The 22,855-nt window shown below is 55.2% G+C and overlaps 3 protein-coding genes across 15 annotated transcripts; all 3 read right to left on the bottom strand.

Annotated features, from left to right (window-relative positions):
- Window positions 1–1,316: 1,316 nt before the first annotated feature.
- On the bottom strand, window positions 1,317–7,162 carry LOC148397207 (transmembrane and coiled-coil domain protein 3-like). Of its 3 annotated transcripts, XR_015858989.1 has the most exons (5): window positions 6,907–7,162; window positions 2,693–3,669; window positions 2,444–2,579; window positions 1,715–2,346; window positions 1,317–1,584 (listed from the first exon to the last, which is right to left on the bottom strand). XR_015858989.1 is itself a non-coding variant. In XM_088378267.1 (4 exons), exons 1-4 carry the CDS (start codon window positions 6,976–6,978, stop codon window positions 2,044–2,046), a joined length of 1,488 nt encoding a protein of 495 aa, XP_088234393.1. In that variant the 5' UTR covers window positions 6,979–7,162; the 3' UTR covers window positions 1,317–2,043. The 3 variants fall into 3 exon arrangements, 2 of the variants coding, with proteins under 2 accessions (XP_088234393.1, XP_088234394.1); XM_088378267.1 differs by having other exon boundaries at window positions 1,317–2,346; XM_088378268.1 differs by lacking the exon at window positions 6,907–7,162 and adding an exon at window positions 6,683–6,828 and having other exon boundaries at window positions 1,317–2,346.
- Window positions 7,163–8,231: 1,069 nt separating this feature from the next.
- nr2c1 (nuclear receptor subfamily 2, group C, member 1) lies at window positions 8,232–13,801 on the bottom strand. 8 transcript variants are annotated; one of them, XM_088378260.1, is made up of 14 exons: window positions 13,607–13,796; window positions 12,215–12,475; window positions 11,769–11,993; window positions 11,602–11,680; window positions 11,349–11,528; window positions 11,123–11,273; window positions 10,831–10,927; window positions 10,557–10,726; window positions 9,983–10,142; window positions 9,796–9,917; window positions 9,577–9,722; window positions 9,352–9,489; window positions 9,159–9,264; window positions 8,232–9,052 (listed from the first exon to the last, which is right to left on the bottom strand). In XM_088378260.1, exons 2-14 carry the CDS (start codon window positions 12,284–12,286, stop codon window positions 8,881–8,883), a joined length of 1,818 nt encoding a protein of 605 aa, XP_088234386.1. In that variant the 5' UTR covers window positions 12,287–12,475; window positions 13,607–13,796; the 3' UTR covers window positions 8,232–8,880. The 8 variants fall into 8 exon arrangements, with proteins under 8 accessions (XP_088234386.1, XP_088234379.1, XP_088234381.1 ...); XM_088378253.1 differs by having other exon boundaries at window positions 9,352–9,722; window positions 13,607–13,801; XM_088378255.1 differs by having other exon boundaries at window positions 9,352–9,722; window positions 12,215–12,390; window positions 13,607–13,801.
- A 326-nt stretch (window positions 13,802–14,127) lies between these two features.
- On the bottom strand, window positions 14,128–22,784 carry LOC148397205 (FYVE, RhoGEF and PH domain-containing protein 6-like). 4 transcript variants are annotated; one of them, XM_088378222.1, is made up of 21 exons: window positions 22,579–22,784; window positions 20,172–21,624; window positions 19,442–19,580; window positions 19,246–19,313; window positions 19,146–19,176; window positions 18,551–18,702; window positions 18,293–18,449; window positions 17,830–17,917; window positions 17,261–17,380; window positions 17,141–17,199; window positions 16,847–16,918; window positions 16,696–16,764; window positions 16,432–16,515; window positions 16,289–16,368; window positions 16,115–16,217; window positions 15,848–16,000; window positions 15,650–15,755; window positions 15,486–15,574; window positions 15,283–15,411; window positions 15,071–15,210; window positions 14,128–15,012 (listed from the first exon to the last, which is right to left on the bottom strand). In XM_088378222.1, exons 1-21 carry the CDS (start codon window positions 22,586–22,588, stop codon window positions 14,976–14,978), a joined length of 3,339 nt encoding a protein of 1,112 aa, XP_088234348.1. In that variant the 5' UTR covers window positions 22,589–22,784; the 3' UTR covers window positions 14,128–14,975. The 4 variants fall into 4 exon arrangements, with proteins under 4 accessions (XP_088234348.1, XP_088234349.1, XP_088234346.1 ...); XM_088378223.1 differs by having other exon boundaries at window positions 17,261–17,311; XM_088378220.1 differs by having other exon boundaries at window positions 15,486–15,755.
- Window positions 22,785–22,855: the final 71 nt, after the last annotated feature.

Genomic DNA, 22,855 nt, shown 5'->3' with positions numbered 1-22,855 from the left:
TCTTGATTGTATCTTACGTGTTGACTAATGCTAGACGCCCGTTTTCGATGACTACCGAACGTTCTGGACAGAGGGAAATATTTTGCCTAACAAAGAAAAGATACGGTTGAAAGCATGATTAAACTAAGAATATGATGACGTAAGCAAGTACATGGAGATCAAAAGAACAAAGAAACAAAAAGATGGTAAGTGGTGAGTACAAACTTTGCATAGTCAGGGAACATCAATAAATTGATGATGTGTGCTTCAGTGTCTTAGCATTTTCCTAAATCTGAAGAAATCAAACGAGCACGCGGTGAGTCAATTGGATAACAGGTGATTGGCAATGGCTTTTGCCGTGAGGCGCAGATAGCGCGCTCCCTAAATTGTGGACCAAAAATCCAACAATGCTGACTTTCTTCATAACTGGGTGAACGCATCCGAGTCGTTGACTCGGAGCACGAGCAAGTGGAGTACGCGGGAGTACATGGCTTTATATATTTCGCTCACTGTTCCGCAGCCTGATTCCAGTACAAACTGAAAAAAATCTTTCAAAACAAAAGACGGCTTGGCTGTCATTGATTCCCTCTGCCGCCCCGGCCCTGCACCCCCCTCGCTGACATCTGGAAGCGTCTCTCTCCGAGTACGTCAGGGGCCAGAAATGTGAGGAGTGTCCAACAACGACGTCAGCACGGACTTACGACAGCCTTTCGAGGCGGTGGCCTGTAATTGGAGGACTGGAACAAGAACATTCGGCTCAGGGCGCTGTCAGAAGGCAGCAAAAAAGTACACACACGTGCACAACAAAAGTACCCCTAGATAATGGTTAAAACCCTAACCCTAGATATAATACCTAATATAATCGAAGTCTACCAAAATGACCAAAATGGCACTAAAAAGACTGATTCTAATATGGGTAACTTTTGACCCACTTATGAAAGGAAGAGTGTCTGGTACAGTCACTTGTGCGTCGAAGAACGAAGTGGGGGCGGGGGGGGGCATTCTCTCCGCTGTTCTCACACTAGCGTCTTTGTTGAGTCCAAATTGTCCAGTTGACGGAATGTATGGGCTGCCGCAGGAATGTCCGTCCGGCGTCTTCTGGCGCAAACGCAGAAGCGACAAAAGCGTCGTTCGTCCGTGGAGCCCAGTGTTTTTTCTACGACCACCATCATTAGGGGTTGATTTTTGTTACGCTTGCGCCCTCTAGTGGACATGAGGCGACGCATCCGGGTTCTGGTGATGGTGGGCCGGCAATCCAGCCATACATCAGAGTATTATTGTGGATCCGCAAAGGGTTGACGTGGGAATCCTTTAAAAAAAATAAGAGACGCCGTCAATGTTGATTAAAAAGGTTTTAATGTAACAATGGCTCAGAAGGCACATCAAATGCTGCCAAATATCACAGCGCACCACATGTGAGTGAGTGAGTGAGTGAGTGAGTGAGTGAGTGAGTGAGTGAGTGAGTGAGTGAGTGAGTGAGTGAGTGAGTGAGTGAGTGAGTGAGTGAGTGAGTGAGTGAGTGAGTGAGTGAGTGAGTGAGTGAGTGGCTCACTTAAAGCAACTTTGTACACTCAGCGGGCCACTCCATTAGGTACGATCCAATGCCTTCAAAAAAAATAATAAAAATAAAAAATGACATCATCAATCACAAAGATTCGATTCGGTTAAAAACAAAAGACAAAAGCTAAACACGACAGTAAGCGGAAGTTCATTTTCAGGTATCGAGTGTACGTACACTTGTCAATTGCTACGCTTGTCAATTTGTCACGATTGCTTCCGGAGGAGTCAGGAAGGCGGGCGGGCGGGCGGGCGGGCGGACACGCTTCCTCGTTCCGCCCAGTCAGCAATTTGATCCAACTTTTTCTGAAGGCACGTTTTTGCTCCGATCCTTCTGGAATGCGCCGGTCCTTCAAAGATGTTTCAAAACAAAACCTGGAAGAAGGGCTCCTGAGCAGGACAACGTAGAAACGTCAACCAGAGTCACAACTTGTAGTGACGCATGTGAGATTGTTGCCATGCGGAATTGCCGTCTGCCCGTGGCGCACGAGCAACGGCCGGCGGGCGCTACGCGGGCAGCAGCAGTCGGTCGATGGCAAAGTGCAGGCGCTCGCGGTTCTTCCAGAAGGCGGCGAGGAGGCAGAGGGCCAGCAAGGTGGCCGCCACGTGGCGGCGGCTCCTCAGGAGCGGGGCGGCAAACTTGGCGGCGGTGGAGACGCACACCAGGATAACGGTGATGATGGCCAGCATGATGTTGATGCTGCGGCCCAGCAGAACGCGGGCGTCGCCGCTCTCCAGTTGCGCTGTCTGCTGCTGCTGCTGCTGGAACTCCAGCTTGGAAACGCGCGTCTGACACGACTCCAGGGCCTCCTGCGCCACACACAAGACAAGACAAGACGGACAGGAAGAAGCTGCTCGCTCGCTCGCTCGCTCGCCGTGGGGCTGGCTCCCTGACTCTATTGACTACCTGGATGTCGCGTGCTCTCTCTTGAGCCTGGTAGGCCACTCGCTCCTCCACGCTGGCCAGCTCTTGCTTCAGGTCCGCCATCTCGTGTTGGTGAAGCTCCGTCAGGTCGTTCAGTTGGTCCTCCAAACGCGTAGACCTGCAATGGCACGATTGGCTTGGCTTGGCTTGGCTTGGCTTGGCTTGGCCTGGCCTGGCCTGGCCTTGCCTTGCCTTGCCTTGCCTTTGCTCCGGCTCATTCGTTGCACCCACCTGTAGCGCTCCTCCTGCAGCGTTTGGCTGAGGACGCCAAAATCCTTCTTCAACTGGGTCTTGATCTCCTCCATGTCCTCCTCCAGTTGGTTCTGCGCCTCTCGAATGACTCGGGCCTCTTCCGCGCCGGCCGCCAGGCGGGCGAGCGCGTCGCCCTCCGCCGGACGGCCCTGTCCCGGGACGCCGTTACTGTCGGCCGAATTGGAGGCGCTGCCCGAGGAGCACTCGTCGTCGCTGGGGTACTTGGGTTTGCCCGCGGCCGGCGAGGCGCCGCCGCCGCCGCCGCCACCGCTCAGTGCCTTGGCCTCGTCGGGCGGCGGCAGCGGCGGCGGCTGCGGCGGGGACACGCTCACCGAGACCCTCATGTGGGCGATGTTGTCAGCGCTGCCAAACTTGTTCCGAATGAGGTTGGCAAACTCTCTGGGCTTGCTGAAGAAGAAAGGAGGCGAGAGGGACACGCCGGGTCCGATGGTCTTGATCTTGTCCATGGTGGGGTGCCTGCCGCTGCCCGTCATGTCCCGCAGCAGCTCCCGGCGAGACTCCCTGGGGATGGTGCTGTGTTTGCCGCAGGAGGCTGGCGCTGGCGGCGCATGCTGGACTTCGCTGTCCTTCATCTTGCGATGGTACTGCTCTAGCTTCTTCTGCATTTGGGCGATGTTGTGCGCCGACTTTTGGTTCTTCTTCTCAAACACCTGCTTGATGCGGCCCAGCTGCTGCTTGTCGGCGCCGTTGACCAGCTGCAGGTACTCGGCCACGTTGTCGTCCCGCGCCGTCTGCTCGATCTTCAGCCGCTCCGTCACTTTCAGGATCTTCTGCTGGAGGTTGTCCAAGCAGGAGCGGCTGCGCTGGACCTCCGAGGACGGAGACGTGACGGCGTCGCTGCGCTCCTGGTCCCGGTCCAGGTCCAGGTCCAGGTTGTTCTCCGAGGAACCTCGGCGCACGGGGTGGCTGAGGAAGCTGCCCTCGGCACTCCGGTCCTGCGGCGGGCGACACAAAGACGCAATCAGCGGCACAATCTCGGCAAAGCACGGCCACTGCTTTTTGGGAGTGACGAGGCGTTGCCATTTTGCAAGACGGACGGCCTGCCTAATCTTCACTCGCCGCGACGCAATGCCGCGGGGGCGCTCGAGAGCGCGTCGTCTTTTTCATTCCATGCGCTAGAATTTCAGAGTTGCGTCAGACCAGCCGGGCCATCTGGCCCAGCAGGTCCCGCTGGTATTGAATGCGTCGCTGTGGGTGAGGATCACGTTTTGGTGACAAGTATCAGATGTGTCAAGGGTGCTTATGAAATTGCTTTGCAAAGAGGAAGCGGCTCAGAGGATTCCATTTGTGTCCGAGCCATACGTTCAGCAGCAACACGCAGACGGCCGGCAGGCCGGCCCAAAGCCGAGCCGGGCCGAGACGAGACGCCGGCCGTGCGTACCAAGCAGAGAGAGAATCGGCCTCCCAAAGCCCGTCCGTGCGTGGCACAATGGGAAAACAAGCGGCCCATTTATTTCCAAAGGACTAAGCGCCCCGTGCTCACGCAACATGGGATCATAAGGCGCAGCGCAGGCGGGCTGTCCCGCCAACAAGCCGTTGCCACGGGTAGGGTCGGGTCGGGTCGGCCGTCTTTCCGGATGCAGCCGGTTCCCCGCGACTCTCGGAAGCTCCGTGAAAAGGAGCCCTAAGGTGCTTTTGTTATTGCCATGCAGAGACTGTTTGCCTTTGGTGGCGTGTTTGAGGGGAGCAAACAGGTTGGACGGAAAGGAAGCTCAAGCCTGGCGGCGCCGGCCTCCGTCTCGGTGATGTCAGCTGGCTCACGTGAGGAGGCTTAGCTGCGCGCCGAGAGAAAGAGCTTTGTGTTGTGCGAGCCAGAGCCAGAGCCAGAGCCAGAGCCAGAGCCAGAGCCAGAGCCAGAGCCAGAGCCAGAGCCAGAGCCAGAGCCAGAGCCAGAGCCAGAGCCAGAGCCAGAGCCAGAGCCAGAAATGGCCACAGAGGCTGGCTCTCCACATCAGAGTGGGCGTTCCTGACCAAAGCAGCTCCTTTGCCTCATTCTTTGCTTGGAACAGGTTTGGCAAGTTCAGCCAGCAAACACTGAATCGGCATAGCCAAATGTCTGCTTCTTCCAAGTCAATGACGTGGAAATGTGCACCTTTGGCTTGGCAAACTCAAAGGGAGGACCGTCAGCACCTCCACATTTCAAGCTGCCTCTTCGGCTCCAGGGTGAAATCATCTGCATCTGGAGAGTTCCGTCCAAGCTGATCACCATCTCGCTCTGTTGCATCCTGAGCACTTGTTGACCAAAGCAGCTTCTTCTTAGCCCGCTGCCACCATCTGCTTCCTGTCCTCACCCCCCTCCCTTCTGCCCCCCCCCAAAAGACCTCTTTATCCTCTGCAGCCCCCAGACCTAGTCAGACCTCGCCATGGCACAAACAACACCCCTGGGGAGAGACTGGATGCAACAGAACGAAAAGTAGGCCACTTCCTCGGCAGAGACGCGAGAGGCCATTGTTTTGCCTCTCGGTGCGGCTAATTCATTTAGCCGCCTCAAATTGAGTCGGTCGGCTGGCCGGCCGGCCGCAGTAGGAGAAAAGAAGCTCATTCGTCTTCTCGCAAAATGCATTTCACAGTAGAGATTTGTGTGCCTGCCAAGGGGTCACGGGAGCGAGCTGCTCACGTGATTCTTCAGGACGCCCGACGTGCGTCTCGTCTCGTCTCGTCTCGTCTCCCGCTCGCTCGCTCGCTCGGTTTGATCCATTTGACGCATCTCCTATCTGTCTGCGTTGGCGGCGATGAGCCTGCAAACTGCTTTTGACCTACAACAGCAATATGGAAGGCTTCCCAGTTGGGAGACAGCAGCCTGTGATGGAATCGTAGTAAAGTTCGCCTTTGCAGAAAGTCAGAGCCAAATGGGAGACCTTCCGTTGGGGGAGGCCAAGCGGGGGGGCATCCCCCCCCCGCCGCCGCCGCCGTCCACGCACGTCTAGCCACACACACTCACACCGTGGCCTAGTTATGAAGGTCCCACCGCACTCTTTGCCTTTCATTGTGTGGGGAGGAGCTCCGATGAGATTTTGCGTGTAAATGTAACGTGCCGCCCCATGGCTGGTTGCGGTCCAACATAAGAAGCGCATCCAGTCGCCTTGCGTAAGAGAGCCACGAGATGCCTGACGGACATCAAACTCCACCCGATTTACTCAAGGGAATAATCGAGAGCACAATTGACGATGGGACGGTCAGAGCGCCCGCCACCTAATGTGACGGCAGACGTTTGCACCAATTGCGCTTGGTGCTGGAACATCTCGTTTCCACCGATGATGACAGCAGGGTCAACAAGTTGCTTGGGAGGAGCGAGCGAGCGAGCGAGCGAGTCATCGGCGTGCTGCCGGCACACTCGCCGCCGCCGCCGCCGCAAGGCTCACGTGAGGGCAAATGTGCCTCTGGGAGACCATCAGGGGGGCAGATGGGCCTCAAAAGCCGACACGCATGGCCAGTAGTTTGGGGGAAAGAAGTAACAAAGTCTCGGCGGCAAACTAATAGACTGGAAGGGCAAATGAAATGCGGACCTTCAATTTGTTACTGTAGTCAAAGCGTTTTGTTTGAAACTGGAATCAAACTGTTGCGCTCTTGTATATTACGCCAAGGTTATATAAATGGGCCCTTAATCGCAGAAACGTCTCAAAGGTCACTAGATGGGGGGGGTCGTTCTACGATAACCCGGCCATCTGCGATCCATACACTTGTGGCCGTGAAGACGTTCCCAAATGACATTTGACACAACAAGAATGATCCATCTGTTTGGAAAATGGTGCGACTTCATTTCTCTTGCACAACCAAGCCACTTCAAGCTGATCGTGCACTTTACATGAAGGATCGCTTCGTGAGCAAACTTGAAATGACGTCGCCCCAGAGCAAAAAACCCTTGAACATATGTTCCTAACGTTTGATCCAATGTCCTCGTCTCGTTCAAAAAATAGCGACAATGTTCTGTTTCTCACGAAAACTCACTCCTTGCTGCATGATGTGAAATGCTGCCTTTTCCGACGTTTTAGCCCCGACCTGAACGCAACGAGCCTGCGAGCGGCGCGGCTGTTTTCGGCTTTTAAAAAGCAAACAACTGACGACAGAAAATGTCACGGAAGCCGGACAGCACACGCAAGTCTATGACGACGACGACGACGACGATCACAGCAAGAAGAGGACGAAAAGGAAGAAGAAGTGAACTCACTCACCATCCGGCTACCGAGGTGTTTCTCCACTTCGGATAAACTCCGCACCGACACGCTGGCGCTGGGCATGATCATCCCGTAAATCAATCATCCAATAAATACGAATTTAGCGTTTGCAGCGATGGACTGGGGCGAGCATGTTTGCGCGCTTCTACCCCGACTCGCTCTCTCGTCTCGTGTTATCTGTTGAACGGGCATTCTGTCATCTCTCTTGTACGACCAACTGTGTGAGTGTGAAACAAACCCCGCCTTTGTGCCGGCCTGCGTCTGCGCCTGCGCAACAAACCCCGCCTTTGTGCCTGCGCAAGCAGCCCGCCTGCGCCTGCCTGCGCCTGCAACACCATCTTCAGTCTGTGCATCAGATTGGCACACCGATTGAAATTTGATTTCACACAACCACAAAGGCGCAGATGATTCGTCTATAACGTCATTGCACCGTCAGCTACTTCCCAAGGAGAACCTACCCAATGTCAGATTGGTGTTGCTGTATTGAGCCACTCAAGTATCAGCAGCCTCCACCATTGGTACTCTACCGTTCCCGTTTTGAACACCATCAAACCGGAACGGAAGGAAATGGAGTGCTTTTACACTTGTGCTCGTCTGGCTGGGAGTCGTGCCTTACCACCATGGCTGGCCGGCTGGCTGACTGACTGACTGACTGTCCTTACGGGCCTTTCTGTCAAGTATTTTGGTTTGGTGCCTTGGCTTTTCATGTCATACTTTTATTGGTATTTAAAGCTCTTTTCTTCCATTTTCCCCCACAAATCAATACTATTGGCCAGTCCCCGTTGTTATTTGGCAACTTACTGTCCGATAAAGTGTTGAAATTGTCATTTACGACGACGCAATGGTGTTTTCCTGGGAAACGTGGTTCTTTCATTTTCTTTATTTACACTTAGCCAGATTGTGGCTTTGAATCGCGTGTTGCACGCACGCACGCAGGCAGAGAAAAGGTAAACATTGAGTTATCCAGTCCGCTACACAGATGTCCACTTTCGACGGTGGTCCGATATGACATAAGACATGAAGCGCCGTGAAAAGGGACCTTTGCTACGTGCCAAATGTTCCCGGGGCAATGTGCCCCGATGCGTGTTCAACCGGCAGAAATTCAATATTAAAAAAGGAACACGCTTGGCAACACCGTCGCTAACTCCCAAGTCGAATGGAGTGACACCAATCTTCTTCTTTTTTGTTCTACTGGGCCTGGGAGTTTGGTTCCCTTTGCTCATTTCATTCTTAACGATGCATTCAATCGTAGATCTTGACCGTTCGTTTTGACACATTCAGCGAGGCTCGACTCGGCAGTTCCTCAGAGCAGGGAGTCCAAATATCATTGAGACGTGTTTATTTTCAAATACAAGAGGGTAATGGATTTTTTTTTTTTTTGTCTGAAAGACGGGATGCGATGACGGCAGAGTGCTCTCCGCCGTTCTATTTACACACAGTGACGGCATCCTTTGGATGGGCAAACCAAACAACATTTTGACGGCAATTTAAAAGCGTGACATTCCAGTAGTATCAAACGTTTGGGATATACGTAGGTCGCCGTCCGTGGTCTTCTGCGGCGTTTGCGGTGCGACCTGCCGCCGCTGCCGTGAGCGTCACTCGCAGGGGGTTGCAACGGAGAGAGCGCAAGAGCCACAAAAAGCGTGTTGGACCCGGAGCGCTTTTTGGGAATAGGACGGAAGCATTTCAGGTTCATCCTGAAATTTCAGCCCGAGGCCAAATAGCCCAAACTTTGGGCGTGCGGTGCAGTGGAAGGAGCAGGACTTTCTCCCTGGAGGCCTTCAAAAGGCTCCTTTAAAGCGCCCGCTGGGCTCGGCCCAAGGTTCAGTCCTGATTGCGCGCACGTTGGCCTCTTCTTACCTTGCTCGGCCTCGCGTTGTGCCGTGCGTGGGCAAAAGTAGCCAAGCCCGCCCACGCCGTGCTGGCCTGAGACTGGCTGCAAGGGTCCCTTTGCAGGAGGGGGGCGGGCGGTCAAACCCCGGGAAGCGACTGGCTGTTGTAGTCGGTAGAGTCCATTTTGAGAATGTAGGGGATGATGCTGTCGATCTGCACGTTGCCGATGAGCCCGGCGAAGAAGAGCTCCTCGGTGACGGCGGCGCTGATGAGACGCAGGGCGGGAAGGCGCAGCAGCAGCTTGGACAACCTGCGCAAAAGCACACCTAGTACGTATCTCCGCAAGAAATGTTTGAAAGGTACCAATTGGGTTACGCCGGCCGGGCGACTATGAAAGGCTACGCTCCAGTACCAACCGGTAGGAATCTTCCGGATACGTCCGCGTGACGTAATCCTGCAGCTCCATGTAGGCCTTCTGCTGGAACCTCTCGATCTGCAGAGTGTTGTCGATCCCAGGGTGATCTGAAGCAAGCCAAAGCAGCGGTGGTTGACCACACGTTTACGCACGTGCCCTTTTGCGGCCCGCTTCGGTCTTTGGGCAGGACGCACCGGGGCTGAAGAGGACGATGGCTTTGAGGAAGGCGTATTCGTAAGCGTCCGGGGACAGCTTGCTCATGCTGTTGCAGAACTCCTGCAACCTCCAGATGTGCTCCATCACCAGCTTTACGCGGTCCTGGGACAGCTTCTCTGCAACGCAAACATCACGGCACCCGCCCGCCCGCTTTTCTCCGGCTTCATTCTCTCTCTCTCGCCCGCGCTGCGCCGTCGGCTGACCTTCCTGCAAGCCGGTCTGCAGATGGCCGATGATGGCGCTCAAGATGGTGCCCACGTTCATGACGTTGGAACACTGAGCCAGACCCAAAGCAAACAGCTCGTTCCAGCAGGCTTTCATCAGGTTGATGTCGTTGTCCTCTTGAGCGCTGGAAGCACACGGCGCGGCACGGCTTTAGGCCCGCCCGCCCGCCTCCAGCGAGAGGAGCGCACGTGACTCACCCCAAGGCTTGGAAGGCAGGAATGGAGCGCGCCCAGTGCATGGACAGAAAGAGGAGGCGCGAGGCCGACTCGCAGATGTAGTTGACGTTGAGGTACTCCGGCACCGGCACGGGCATCATCAGCTGGAGCGAGGGAGGGGAAAGGTGTGCGGGGGCCGTGCCGGGGGGCCCCGCCATCGCACGCTTACCTTGAAGGGAATATGGCTGTCAGAGAGCAACGAGCCCTCCACTTCCAACACGGGGCCCGACTGGTCGCCCGACATCAGCTGCATGGCGGCCCGCAGGTCGGTGGCCGGCGACGGCTCGCCCGCGCCGGCGTGCAGGACTTTGGCCAGCGTGTCAAAAGCTCTGCGGAACGCACAGCCAAAGGTCACGGCAAACCGAGCGGCAATCAACACAACCCGAGAGCGGTCCGTTTGATCCGACTGCCTTGAGCTTGTGGGTGCTGTAATGCGGTTTTTGGTTCGCTCTGAGGTTTCAAATCTTCAAATGCGATTCCGATGTTCTCGCCGCCCCCGAAACAGTTCTGCCTTGAGAACATCCACCAAATGCTCAATGTTCTCAGATCATCCCCGGCCGGTGAAGCGTTGCGCTTGGGACGCTTTTCAATACAGCGCTATTTGTTTCATGACCCCCAGAAAAGGTCAACTTGAAATAGGTGCTTGGAGTGAATTGCATGCAAAATTTTGGAGCACGCTTGACGCACGTCGTCACTCTCTCGCTCTTTCGCTCGCTCGCTCCCTCCCTCACTCACTCACTCACCGGGTGATGTCGCTTTGCTCATCTTCCCGCTGGTCGGCGATGGAGCCGTCGCCGTTGCTGAGCGTGTCGGCGGCGAGCATCTCGCCGCCTCCGCCGGCCTCGTTGAGGTGGGCAAGGGAGGTGACCACGTTGGCCAGCGTGCCCAAGTCACTTTGAGAAGGGTCGTCGTGCTGACGGACGGAGGCACGCACGCAAGCACGGGCGTACCAGCAAATCAGCTCAATGTTTTTAATATCCATTTGATTTCCTTCTGGCCGATGAGTGCCACGCTTACCTTTTCCGGGGACGCCGGGATCAAGAAGGTGTTTTCCAGCTTGGGGAAGGATTGTTGGATGTTGAGCAACATGCTTGACTCCAACAAATGCGTGGATCTGTTTGGAGAGTCGTGCATGATGTCACCAATCAGATTTGGGCTCAGCCGCCATCTATTTTCTTCACGCACGCTTTGGCGGCAAAAACCTTGCTCAAATGATTATTATTTTTTTTGAAATCATGTTGGGCAGAAGAATGGAACGCTCTGGCAGTAGACAGCACAAATCCACGCGGTGGTCATTTGACAGCCTTACCTGGAAGTCTCCTTGTCGGACACAAAGGTGGGCGTGGCAGCCAGCGGGCTGCACAGGTTCTTGCGGATGTAGATCTTCTCGGTGGAGGCGGCGCAGTTGACAGACTTCTCCCTGCCGGGCACGTCCACCGGTTTGCGCTCGCACTGCACGGCTGCGACGCGGGACAAGCGGCGGGTGGGTCACAAGCGGTCCGCTGTGGCGGGCAGGCGGGCGAGCGGCGACGTACAATCCTGTTTCATGCCGACGGCCACGCAGCGCTGCAGCCGACAGTACTGGCAGCGGTTGCGGTGGATCTTGTTGATGGCGCACTCGCCTGAGCCCCTGCACGTGTAGACCAGGTTCTTGCGGATGCTGCGCTTGAAGAAGCCCTTGCAGCCCTCGCAGCTGACAGCTCCGTAATGGCGCCCTGCCGGAGGGGAAAGCGCGTGGGCGGGCGTCGCTTGACACGTCCAAGCAAATGGGCGGACGGCGATTCCAACCTGAGGCTTTGTCGCCGCACACCACGCAGTACTCCACCACGGGTTTGGCGACGGACTGCTCCGAGCCCTCCGTTACAAACTGACGTCGAGACGGAGAATCTGCGTGAGCTTTGCGGCTTGGCGACATTCGTCCACAAAGCGGGCGGGCACGGGCGAAGCGAGCGCACCTGGAGATCCGGAGAGGCGAAGAGCAGCTGGTTGAGCTGCCCGGAGCTGTCCGGCGCCGCCACGATGACCTTGTTGGGCGAGCCCTCCCTCTTGGCCAGTATCACCTTCCCGCCGGGCGAATACTCGGCGCTGGCCAGGATGAACTGCTGCTTACCGGCGGGAGAGCCCGGCTCCAGGGCGGTGACGATCTGGATCTTCTGTCCGCTCTGCGGATCCGTCACAATCTGGAGGCCGTTCAAAGACAACATTGGTCAGCGACCGAGCCAGAAACGGGCCGTGGGACGCGCTCGCTCGTCTTCCGAAACTCAAACTCTCAAAAAAATATATACAATTCAAAAATGTGGCGGCGCTGGAAGAATTCAATGGCGTCTGCAATCATTTTCATGAACGTTGTCAATTGACGGCGGGTCCGCTTCGAGGCCGGCCGGCCGGCAGCGTTAATCACCTGCAGTCGGTGTCCCGTGGACATGTTGCTGTCAGCTGACACCAGCTGGATCCTCTGAGCGTGCCCATCCATATTGGCGGCGCACACATGGACTTCCCGCCGCGCCGCGCCGCACCGCACCGCACCTCACCTCACCTCACCTCACCTCACCTCAGTGCCCCATCCAGTTTATGGCACTAGAGAGGAAAGGCACGTGCGTCAAAGAAGTGGCAGGCCAGGCCGGGCCAAGGTGCGCCAAGTCAAAGCACTTGAGGATGATACCTGCATGTCACACAAAGTTCTTTCTATATTATTCGTTCATCCATCACGGTAGAAGAATGAATCATCCCGTCGGCCTCAGCCCTAACGGTGTCCCGCTAGTCTTACAGCGACGAAAGGCCGACGTGCCAAATTGTTTCGCGACAGAGGACGTCCTTTTGCAGGCGACGAGAGAACTTTTTGGGAGAGCCGGCAAGTATCCGTGTAGAACGCGAGAGAGCTCCGGTCTCCGTAATAGTGCTGGGGCATTGTCGTAAGCCATTTTGCTCCTTGCCAATTATTCTCCGCATGGTAGGATCTGCTCCGTTTGGGTCACAGCCGTTGCACAATGACCCCTGACCCCAAATGTAGACTCCACGCTTAAACAAGTGCGTTTTGAGCACCGGGAGCCTCCTAGTTCATCATTGAGTGGCTGTCACCAACGAACGTTCGAGGCCTCTGTTCGCAACTCCGTCCGGACAAATACATGTAAATTGTTTTATTCACGATCTAGTGACACGGAACAACCCGGCGCCATTGTGGTATCCAAGCAAAAAAAAAAAACTCCCGACTGCTGATGACCCCCCCACCCCTTGAAAAAAAATCGATACGGAAGATAAAGGTATTTCTTTTCCTGTCGGTGAAAGGTCAACATTGAAGGGTTAAAGGCACGCCAAGAGGCCCGCGCGAGCGGAGCAGAAACACGGCGACGGCGAGGACGACCATCCCGCTGAGCAATAAAATAGCGTGGAAATTCCCCCACAAAACCCCCACTCCAAGAGGAGCGCAACATCTCCGCTTTAGAGCATGACCTTGCGCTCGTTTATTGAAATTTCGGAAGGCAATGTTAGCATATGTGCTAACGTCTGCGGAAGAGCAGCTAGCTAGCTAGCACGCGAGAGAGCTCTAAAACGGATTACTTACGCCAGCATTGACAAAATGAGGACATCAAGTGACATTTCGTTGGTACGGGGGGTTATTTGTGAACGACATACCTAACTCAGCGTCGTGCTAACGAGCTAGCTGTTAGCCGTGTGCTAGTAGGAAGCCAATGGCAACCCGGCTGTTCTCCGGCGCCCTCACCGCGGATGTGAGCGGAAAAGCGGCGACGATAACCCTCGTGCCTCGCCGCACACACCACGGACATTTCCTTACCTGGCCAGAAGTCGATACTTGTATTTTATCCTTTAATATCCAAACAAATTCTTTTTTTTTCAGCGCTTGGTGGGCGGGTCAGAGTTCGTGACCCCAATTTTTTTCCCCTGGAAATGTGCGCATGCGCAGAGACGGCGATGTCGCGTGTTCAAACTGAGTTAGCAACATTTTGAAAAAGCCGAGCAAGCAAACCACTTTGAAAACGTAGCCCGCCCTCTATCTATCTATCTATCTATCTATCTATCTATCTATCTATCTATCTATCTATCTATCTATCTATCTATCTATCTATCTATCTATCTATCTATCTATATCAACCTACCTACCTGTCTATCTATCTATCCATCCATCCATCTGACGCTAAAACGGAAGCAATTCTTCACTTTGAGCCGTTTTTCAAACCTTCAGTTTAACAACTCTACTCTTAAGAAAATAAAAACTAAATGTATACGAAAATACTTTGCTGTCACATCAATTCTTATTTTTATGTTAATGTTGTAGTTAAGCACTAGTACAAGAGATGGAATACAAACACTTTTTTATTATACCATTGAGTATCTAAAAAAAAAAAAAAAAGAATCAGCATATTAATTTCTACAACCATGTGCAATTTCAGGGATTCCATGTCTTTGTTTTTCCTGCCGCAACACGCAACAGACAAAATAAAATAAAACCACAAGTGCATGATGAAGCAAAGTCTGTCTTGTGTTTGGCAGTGACTTTGAAGCCGAAGTAAACCGTTCCCACGTGCAAATGTGATACTTTGACCCGTGACTGGCTAACGTTGGTGTAATTCACATTTGTTACGGAAATGTGCACATTTTTAAATATTGGTGATGACAGACGGCATGCTAAAACATGAGGCGTTTATTCCACTCTTCACCTCATTGGAGGTGATTATTGATCCCCACAGAGAATCCATTGACACAACACGGGTGGGGAGCCACTGGAATGACTCAAGTACCCCCGTGACTGATAGAAACGGGGGTGGCGGCCGGAGGGTCACATCTATTACAAAAAATAATTTAGGGATAAAAATGGTGTGCTACGGCGAATAACGAGGTGTTGTGTGAATACAACCAAAGCAGACGTAAGCCACAAACGACATGAAAGACAAATACTATTGTAAAAAAATGGCACAATGAGAAAGACGGTAAATAGCGCGCGTGCACGCACGCACACACACACGCACGCACTCTGTCTGAAAAGAGAGATGCGGCTGACAAAAAAAGCAAACTGGCATTCCTATCATCCCATTCTATTTGAAAAGAAGAATTGCGCTGTCTCCAGATGGAAAACTGGGAGCACTGAGGTAAAACCTGGCGGGCCGGAGATGAAAGGTCAACATGGCGCTGTTGCTCTCCCGAAACTAAAGTATTGCCGATTCCCGGAACGTGTTGATCCACCTGTGACGTGCAAATTCAAGTTACCGTGGCACCCTTCGACTTCTTGTTTACATTTTACCTCTGAGCCGTTTGGACGTCGTCCGCTTTGAAATTGTGGTAGAGGGTGTTTTTGTGGTACAGCTTGAAGTTGGACCTTTGGGCCGAGTCCACTTTCAAGACGAAGCCCAAAAGCGGTTGACTCTCCAAGGCGGCCACGTCCTGCGACACCAAAACTCATCAGAGGAGAGCCCGTGCCCCGTGATGGCGACGGCTCGGCTCGCCGCGGCCTACCTCGCTGGCGGCGTAGGTGTACAGAACCTTGTCCTTGATGACGAACCACAAGCGCTTGCCCTGCTTCTTCTTGCCCTTGGACCTCAGCAAGTAGCCGCTCATGGAGGAGTTGTCAGCGCTGGCCGTCACCTGAAAGAGAGGCAGGGCGGGGCCGGGCTTGGTTGGCGTCTTGGAAAGGGGGACGCGCCTCTCTGAGGGCTCACCTCTTTGAGGGCCGCCGGTATCCGCTTGAATTTGCGAGAGAAAGGAAAGGAGGCTTTGGGAACGGCCACCTCGGTAAGATCTTCTTGGCCTGGCCAACAAATGGCTTGAAGACTCGGAGGCTGAGAAAAAGCTGCGCGCGGCAGGCAGGCGGAAGCAAACCTACTTTGCTGCTCCCGCAGCGCCAGGTAGCAGTGGTCGCACACTCTGGCCAACTGGTTCTTCAGGTACTCCAGGCTGTGCTTGTTGGAGGAACACGACTGGCACACCACCTAGCGCAGGGAAAAGCCAAAGCGTGGCGTCACCATGCCCCTTATTAGGCCCAGCAAGGTGCGCGGCGGCAGCGGCGGCGGAAGCGGCCGACCTTGCCGCAGGCTCGGCAGTGGTGGCGCCTCCACGTCAGCGTGAATTCGCAGGTGCAGATCATGCACATGGTGGCGCGCGGGTCGGGGATCCAGATGGGAGCTTTGGTGCCCAGAGAGGAGGAGGCGGCGGCGGCGGCGGCGCTCGCTCGGACCTGCGCGCTCAAAGAAACAGAGAGGTGACTGCCGGCCGGCCGGCCCGCCCGCCCGCGCCAACTCGGCGGAATCAGCGCTGACGACCCCGTGCCGCGGCTGGACTTTTCCGCTACCTCGTCACAGGACTGTCCGGATATGAAAGTGATTTTCTTCTTGGTGTAATCGTCGATGGCTGCGGAAATGGCCCGGAGCCACTCGTCTCTCTCTGACGCCGAACTGCGGCGGGCAAAAAAGAGGTTCCAGCGCAAAGCCGCCGACGACGACGACGAGAGGCGGCGAGCCCAAACCTTGCAGAGAGGATGAAGGAGCGCTCCACGCTCTCCACGATGAACTCGTTCTGGCACGCCTCCTGGCTCGGTCTGCTCACCTGTCACGGTCCACATGGGCGTCAGCCCTCGGCCAGGCGGTGGCGAGGAGGCGGAGCTCTCACCTTCATCCCCGCCAGAGACAGCATGTTGTTGAACTTGAATTGGCCCGACTGAAGAGGCGTGGTGTACAGCAGGCTGTCGTTAAACTGAAGGAGGAAAGCACAAGCGCCGTTTGGCCTCGCTAAAGCAAAGCAAAGCAAAGCAAAGCAAAGCAAAGCAAAGAAAAGAAAAGAAAAGCAAAGAAAAGAAAAGAAAAGAAAAGAAAAGAAAAGAAAAGAAAAGCCACGGCGGCCACGCTCAATGCTCAGAGAAGACGTCGGCGCTACCAAGAAGAACATTCTGGGCTGCATGAGCTTCCTGGACAGCTTGTTGAGGAGGCCCTCCTTCAGGAAGATCTAGCACAAAAGACAAGGCAAAGGATTGAGAGGGAGGGGGGGAGGGAGGGGCGAGCCCGGCGCAACGGATGAAGCGGCTCACCCTCCCAGGCTGGACGATCTCACGGCGGCCGTTTAGGCTGCACTGCACCCGAATCAGCTTCTGGAAGTTGTCCTAGCGCGCCGACAAAATGCAAGACATGGCCGTTGGTTTGCGTGCGCGCCGGTGCGGCGCGAGTGTGCTTGCAAGTCAAAGCACGCTCGCTCGCTCGCTCGGTCCGTCTGTCTGTCTGTGCTGCGGCACCATTTTTGCTAATGGCCTTCAGTAGAGGCAGATTTGAAAGTCGAGTTCCCGGTATCTGGGGCAGCGCCTGGTTTTGGTGGCGTGGCCTCTTACCCCTTGCTTCATGACGTCATTGGCATGATCGGCCACCTCGCGAACGATGGCCAGAGCATCTGGACGGAGCCAAAGATCAGCGTTGCGGACGAGCCATTCCGTCAGACGTCGTCCGCTTACCTTGCGTGTCTTTGTAATCGGCCGAGTCTTTGGGCAGGTTTTTCAAATAGTCTGCAGAAAACAAAGCGTTGCCTTGTTGCCTTGCTAATTCTTGCTGCCACCTAATCTGGCATCTTAAATCTGCGGGGTGTTTACGGGACAATTGTGACGCCACCAGCATTCTTCACATGCACCGCACCGGACCGCAGCGCACCAATAAGCCCAGCCTCATCCGATTTGCGTGGAAAAGTCCCGTTAGTCTGAAAACCGTGTCACGCCAAAGGGTTCAGTCCAGAGCTATTCAGAAGACCTCTCTGTGCAGCTGTTTTTCATTGCGCAAAAAAAGGCACGCCAGGCCGGAAGTGGTATGAGGAAGAAGAAGAATGAAAAGGCGCTCGTAAGAGACCGACTCCAATACGGAGACGCTGCGCTAAAGCCACTTGAACGGCATTCCGTCACGTCAGAGTTGCGGAGGTGTCAAAACTTTGCCACGCCGGAATTTAACCCCATCTCGCCAAGCGTGATTTTTTGCCACTAGAGGGCAGCGCGGCGGGTGCCAGTGCAGTGAGCAACCTCGTGGCCAGTCCTACCTCGGAGCAGGAGCTGGTACTGAGGAATCCTTTGGATGGGCTTCAGGAGGTAGTGCTTCAGAGCCAAGTTGGCGCAACGAGGACTGGCCTGGGACACAAATACCAAAACTTGAGCTTTGGCTAGAAAATTCGGGGTCAAACCGGTGATGAGGACGCAAATGATGATATGCATGCCCACTAAATGAAGTCTGCCCAAAAAGTCTGGACACCAATTTGGTGAATTGTCAGGGACGAGGAAAAACGAGTGAAGTTGACGCCAACGTAAACCTTCCGGCTGTTCAAAACAAAGGTCAGCCGCCCGCCCAAAGGCGAGGGAGGAGCCGTGAGCTTGAGAACCGGTTTCCACAAATCCTTTGATCGACCGATAGAAAGTATGCAAGAAAGAAAGAATGCAAGAAAGGGAGTAAGAAAGAAAGACAGCAAGAAAGAAAGCAAAAGAAAGAGGTCAGCCCCTTGCGGTTACCTCAAATTGTCGCACGACAGCGGCGAAGGGCGCGTTCTTCTTGCTCTGCTCTTCCAGTAGCGCCGCATTCTTGTCAAACTCGCGGATGTACGTGGAGTACATCTTCAGGTAGGGACCTTTCTTCAGGAAGATGTCGGCCACCTGCTCCGTTTGGTCCCTGAAAAGCAAAAAGTGGCCGGCGCCATTGAGCGGCAAAATGGCGGTCCGGTCCGGGCGGCGGGGTTGGCAAAACGGCGGTCCGCTCAGGCCGACGGCTACCATCGGGCCAGTCGATCCTGCAGCTCTCGCAGCAGGTCCCGGTTGAGTTGGTAGAGTTGCGGCAGGTAGTAGAGGATCCGCTCCAGCAGACGCTCCTCGATCACCGCTTTGCCGTTTTGCCGCGACGCCTCGGCCACGGCGTGCCGGAAGTCCTGCGCTCACCGCAAATTGCCACGTGTGGGGAAATTCCAAACATTCAAACGCACGACCTCCGACTGCTCTTCGCCACTTGTCGGAAAGTCAGCGGCCTTTCTGACTCACTGACGGGAGCCCGTTCCCGCGCGGCCGAGGTGACAAATACTTCCCGTCTGCGGCCGGCGCTGACGTGTGCTCGCTCGCTCGCTGGCTCGCTGGCTCACATGACTTTTGACAAAATGTCTCCAGTCCGCAAATGTCAAATCCAAGCACTCAGCACTCAAGTCAACGCGCAAAAGAAAACGGCCAAAGGAGCGTCACGAGCGCTCGTCCGCATCCTTCCCCGATTGCGCGGCCGACGTTCGTCGAGCGCGAACGGACAAAGCCGTCGCTGGAGAAAGGCCGGAGGCTCTCGCCGCGTCATCGCTTGGAAGAAAAAGGTGGCGGGATGAGGACTTACCACGTGAAGCAGCTTCAGGACGTCAACAAAGCTATGGAGCAAACGTGCAGCGTGAGCGCAAACGTCGTCGCGTGGCCGAGGCAAAGCAAAAGCGTCTTACACTTCCTCCGAGGTCATAATTTCCGTGGCGATGTGACGGATCTTGCGCTTTCGAGAGACACTTTGTAGCTAGAAAAGGACGGGAGCAAAAAGAAGAAGCAAGCGAGAGCTTTTCACTTTTGGCCGCCGTCACTCACGTATGCAAATATGACCCGCCTCATTCGAGTTGGACCTGGAGGCCCAAAAGGTCTCCTCACCGCACTTTGATCCGCTTGCTCGCCGTCTCCTTTACTCGAGAAGGAGCTGCCGTCTTCGTCCTCGTCGTCATCCTCGTCAGAAAAAGGCACGTCGTCGTCGTCGGAAACGCTGCCGTCCGCTTCTCCGTCTAAAGAAATTCTGCCGCCCAAGAACAGTTAGCGCTCAGAGGATGACGAGCGAGCGAGGGTGTTTTTTGGGGTTAGGGAGAGCTGCGATCCGGCACTTTTTTTCCTCTGTTTGTTTTGGGGCCCGCGTCACGTTGGGAGCAGGCTGACGTTTTCCAAAATTGCCATGAGCCCAGAGTTGCGTACGCCGGCCGCCAACTTTAGGCACGGAAACAAGGCTAACAGCCAAGTGAGCAAGTGCAGCAATCCGAAGCGTGCGTGTGCACACGCAGTGGTATGTTGACACCCGCTGTGACTCATTGCGAGCCGCTCGACGTGTTTTCTAGCATGCGGCGGCGTGACGTGACGCTAAACTAAGCTAAGCTAAGCTAAGCTAAGCTAAGCTAAGCTAAGCGAAGCCGAGCCGCTCGGACGGCCTCGTTCTGCACAATTTAGTTGGGCCGCAAAAGCCATGCTCAACTGCGCAAAATTGCAATCTTTTCCTAAGACACAAAAAAGGTGCACGCAGGCAGGCAGCCACGCAGGCAGGCAGCCACGCAGGCAGGCAGCCACGCAGGCAGGCAGCCACGCAGGCAGCCAGGCAAGCAAGCAAGCAAGCAGGCACCTGTCAAAGTGGGCGTTTTGATCCAAATACACCTCTGGTTCCTCATAAATGCCGTCGTCGTCGTAGGAACTCTGCCAGGTGGCGCCGGAGCTCTCAGAGCCGCCAAAGTAGACGTTCTCGTATTCGGAGATCTCTTCGTAGTAGTTCTCGTAGTCGGCGTAGTCCGGCTGGTCCCCGTCCACGCTTTGTTCCACTCCCACCAGGGAGGAGGAGCGCCGGAGCGCTCCGGCTCTGTCCGGCCGCTCGGGCTCCGCGCCTCCTACGGTCGTGACGGAGAGCTTGAGATCCAGCAGCCTCCTGAAAGGGCCCCTACTTCCTTCCGGACGAGCCGAGTCGGTGCCGGAGAAGGACCTGCGCCGAGCGGGCGGGCTGGGGCCGCTTCGGTGACTTCTCGTCAGCTGGAAAGGAAGATCCGCCGCCACGGCCTTTTGAGTTCTGGCCCCGACTCCCCGTTCTGCGATCGCGGGTTTGTCCGAGGCCTCCCGATGGCGGCTTCCTTCGCCCTGCGCTCGGTCGACGGACAGCTCGCCGTCGTAGGCCTCGCCGGCGTAGGCCTGGCTGTCCCGGCCCGGGTCCTCTCTGTCCACGTTGCTCGGTACCGTGGATGGCTGCTTTTTCCTGGGCGTAGGGGATGGTTTTCTGCCAGACGACGGCGAAGCTGGGAGAGCCGGCAGAGCTGGCAAAGCTCGCGGGGCTCCGCTTCCGACGGATGCCGCCGCGCCGCCTTTCCCTTCCGCCGCCGCCGTCGTTCGCGAGTTCACTTTCCTCCCCTCCCAGGTTGGGATCTCCTCCCTGGACCGGCAGGCCTGCGAGGTGTATCGGAGCCTCCGCGGAACGGGGAGAGGCAGCGGCAGCGGTTGTTGTTTTTGCTCAGAGCCATCGTCAGCGCCTTCCTCCAGACCCTCCTGGGCGCCAGCGTTTTCCTCCTCGCTCAGCATTCTGAAGAGAAGATGTCCGACCTTCATCGGAGGTCTGGAGGAATTGGAGTTTTTGTCGAAAGCGGCAGGTTTCGGGCTCGGGAGGTGGCCGTTGGCGCTGGAGGCGTGGCTGCCTGCTCTGACTTCTGGATGGTCAGTCCTTCTCTCCGGGGATGCGCTCTTTCCCGTTCTGCCCTTCTCGACGTCTCGCTCCGTTTTGCTGACGTGACTGTCCCGGAGGCAGCGGCACTTTTTCTGGCTGCACAGGCAAATGGGAAGAATGGCATCCCAGTTTGGCTTTACGCGCTCACCCGGCGCTCCGTTTTGGCCCGGCGTTTGCGGGCTTTGAGCTGCCGCCGCCGCCGCCACTTTGGAGTTCAGCTCAGAGAGAATGGGTTTGGGTGCCAGCGGGGGTTTGCTCTTCCTCCCGGGCCCGGGAGACTGCTGCCACGGGACTTGTTTTTGGCCCGATGAAGGTGTCGCCGGTGGCAGATGGGCCAGACTGGGTTTGGGGGCCAGCGGTGGCTTGCGCCCGCCTGAGGAGAGACACACGTACACACATGAGCAAATATGGGCAACGCAAGTTGACAGTGAAGCACGCATTGTCCACAGACAAGCTGACGGCGGGATGTTATAAAATGGGATGTTATTAAATATCACAAGGCTTCCTGCACTGGGTCACCCAGCTAATTTGGTGAAGAGGAAGCCGAGTGGCAGAATCTGGACAATGTGCGGCCGGCCGTACTACAGGCTAAATGCAAGACGAGAAAAACCTTCTCTTTCACTCTTCCGGCAAGAAACAAACAAAAGTGGTTGGTGCTAAATATTTGTTCCTGTTTGGGAAGAGAGACAGACGGGGAAAGGAAAACGTCAAAATGTTAACACAATGAATTAAGATCTGTCCGATCTTTTATTTTTTTCGGAAAAAACGTCGACCAAACATTTCTTTTGTTGGGGAAAAAAAAAAAAAAAGTTGTTCTTGCAAGTACCAAATGGTAATTTCTGGGTTTTGGTCGTCTATTTTCAGTCGGTTCAAACAATATCTTGTTTCCACTGAAGCTGATCAACTCAAACGAATTGTTCTTTTCTTCTCGATGAATCATGCAAGTGTTTCCACCAGCTGCCTGAGCTCAATCTTACAACATTCCATTCCCAAAGGAAATTGAACACATTTCGGCAGCAACAAACGCGTACGTACTGCCAGACACGCTTTGCTTCAGCAAATGAGGAGGCCAAACGCAACGAGTACCCCAACCTGCTCCGTCCGGCAAAGGATGAAGCGAAACCCGAAGCGCCGCCAGTCAACACGTGAGGGACTCAACAAGAAAGGCGAGCAAAATAGCCAGTCCACGCCAGGCCAGGCCAGGCCAGACCAGACCAGACCAGGCAACATTTTGTCCCGAGCCACAAATGAAAGAAAGTCATACGAGAAGCATGGCGTCAAGAGTGACCAGAAAGATCGAGCAACAACAGAGGCGGTGGACTCTTACCTGACTTCATCTTGGCGTCAGTCCAGTCCGTCAGCCAAAATTCATGGCCGGGCGCAAACGTCGAGATGAGTTGACGACATTTGCGCGTGGTTGTGCTGTGCTCTGCTCGAGTCCAAGCCGCAACAAGCGAAGGTAGCCAGCCAGCCAGCCAGCCGCACGGGAGCTTCGCTGGACCGGCTGGTTGGGTGAATGTCAACGCTCACGCAACTTCCTACTTGTAGGGACTCCCAACAGTACGCAGGGGGCGCCAAAGTGCTGCCAAACGTGGCACCGAGCG

This window comes from Syngnathus floridae, chromosome 6 (assembly GCF_059516105.1).
Source record: "Syngnathus floridae isolate MCC-2025c chromosome 6, RoL_Sflo_1.0, whole genome shotgun sequence".
Classification (NCBI taxonomy): domain Eukaryota; kingdom Metazoa; phylum Chordata; class Actinopteri; order Syngnathiformes; family Syngnathidae; genus Syngnathus; species Syngnathus floridae.
This window is presented reverse-complemented; position numbering and strand designations above follow the sequence as displayed.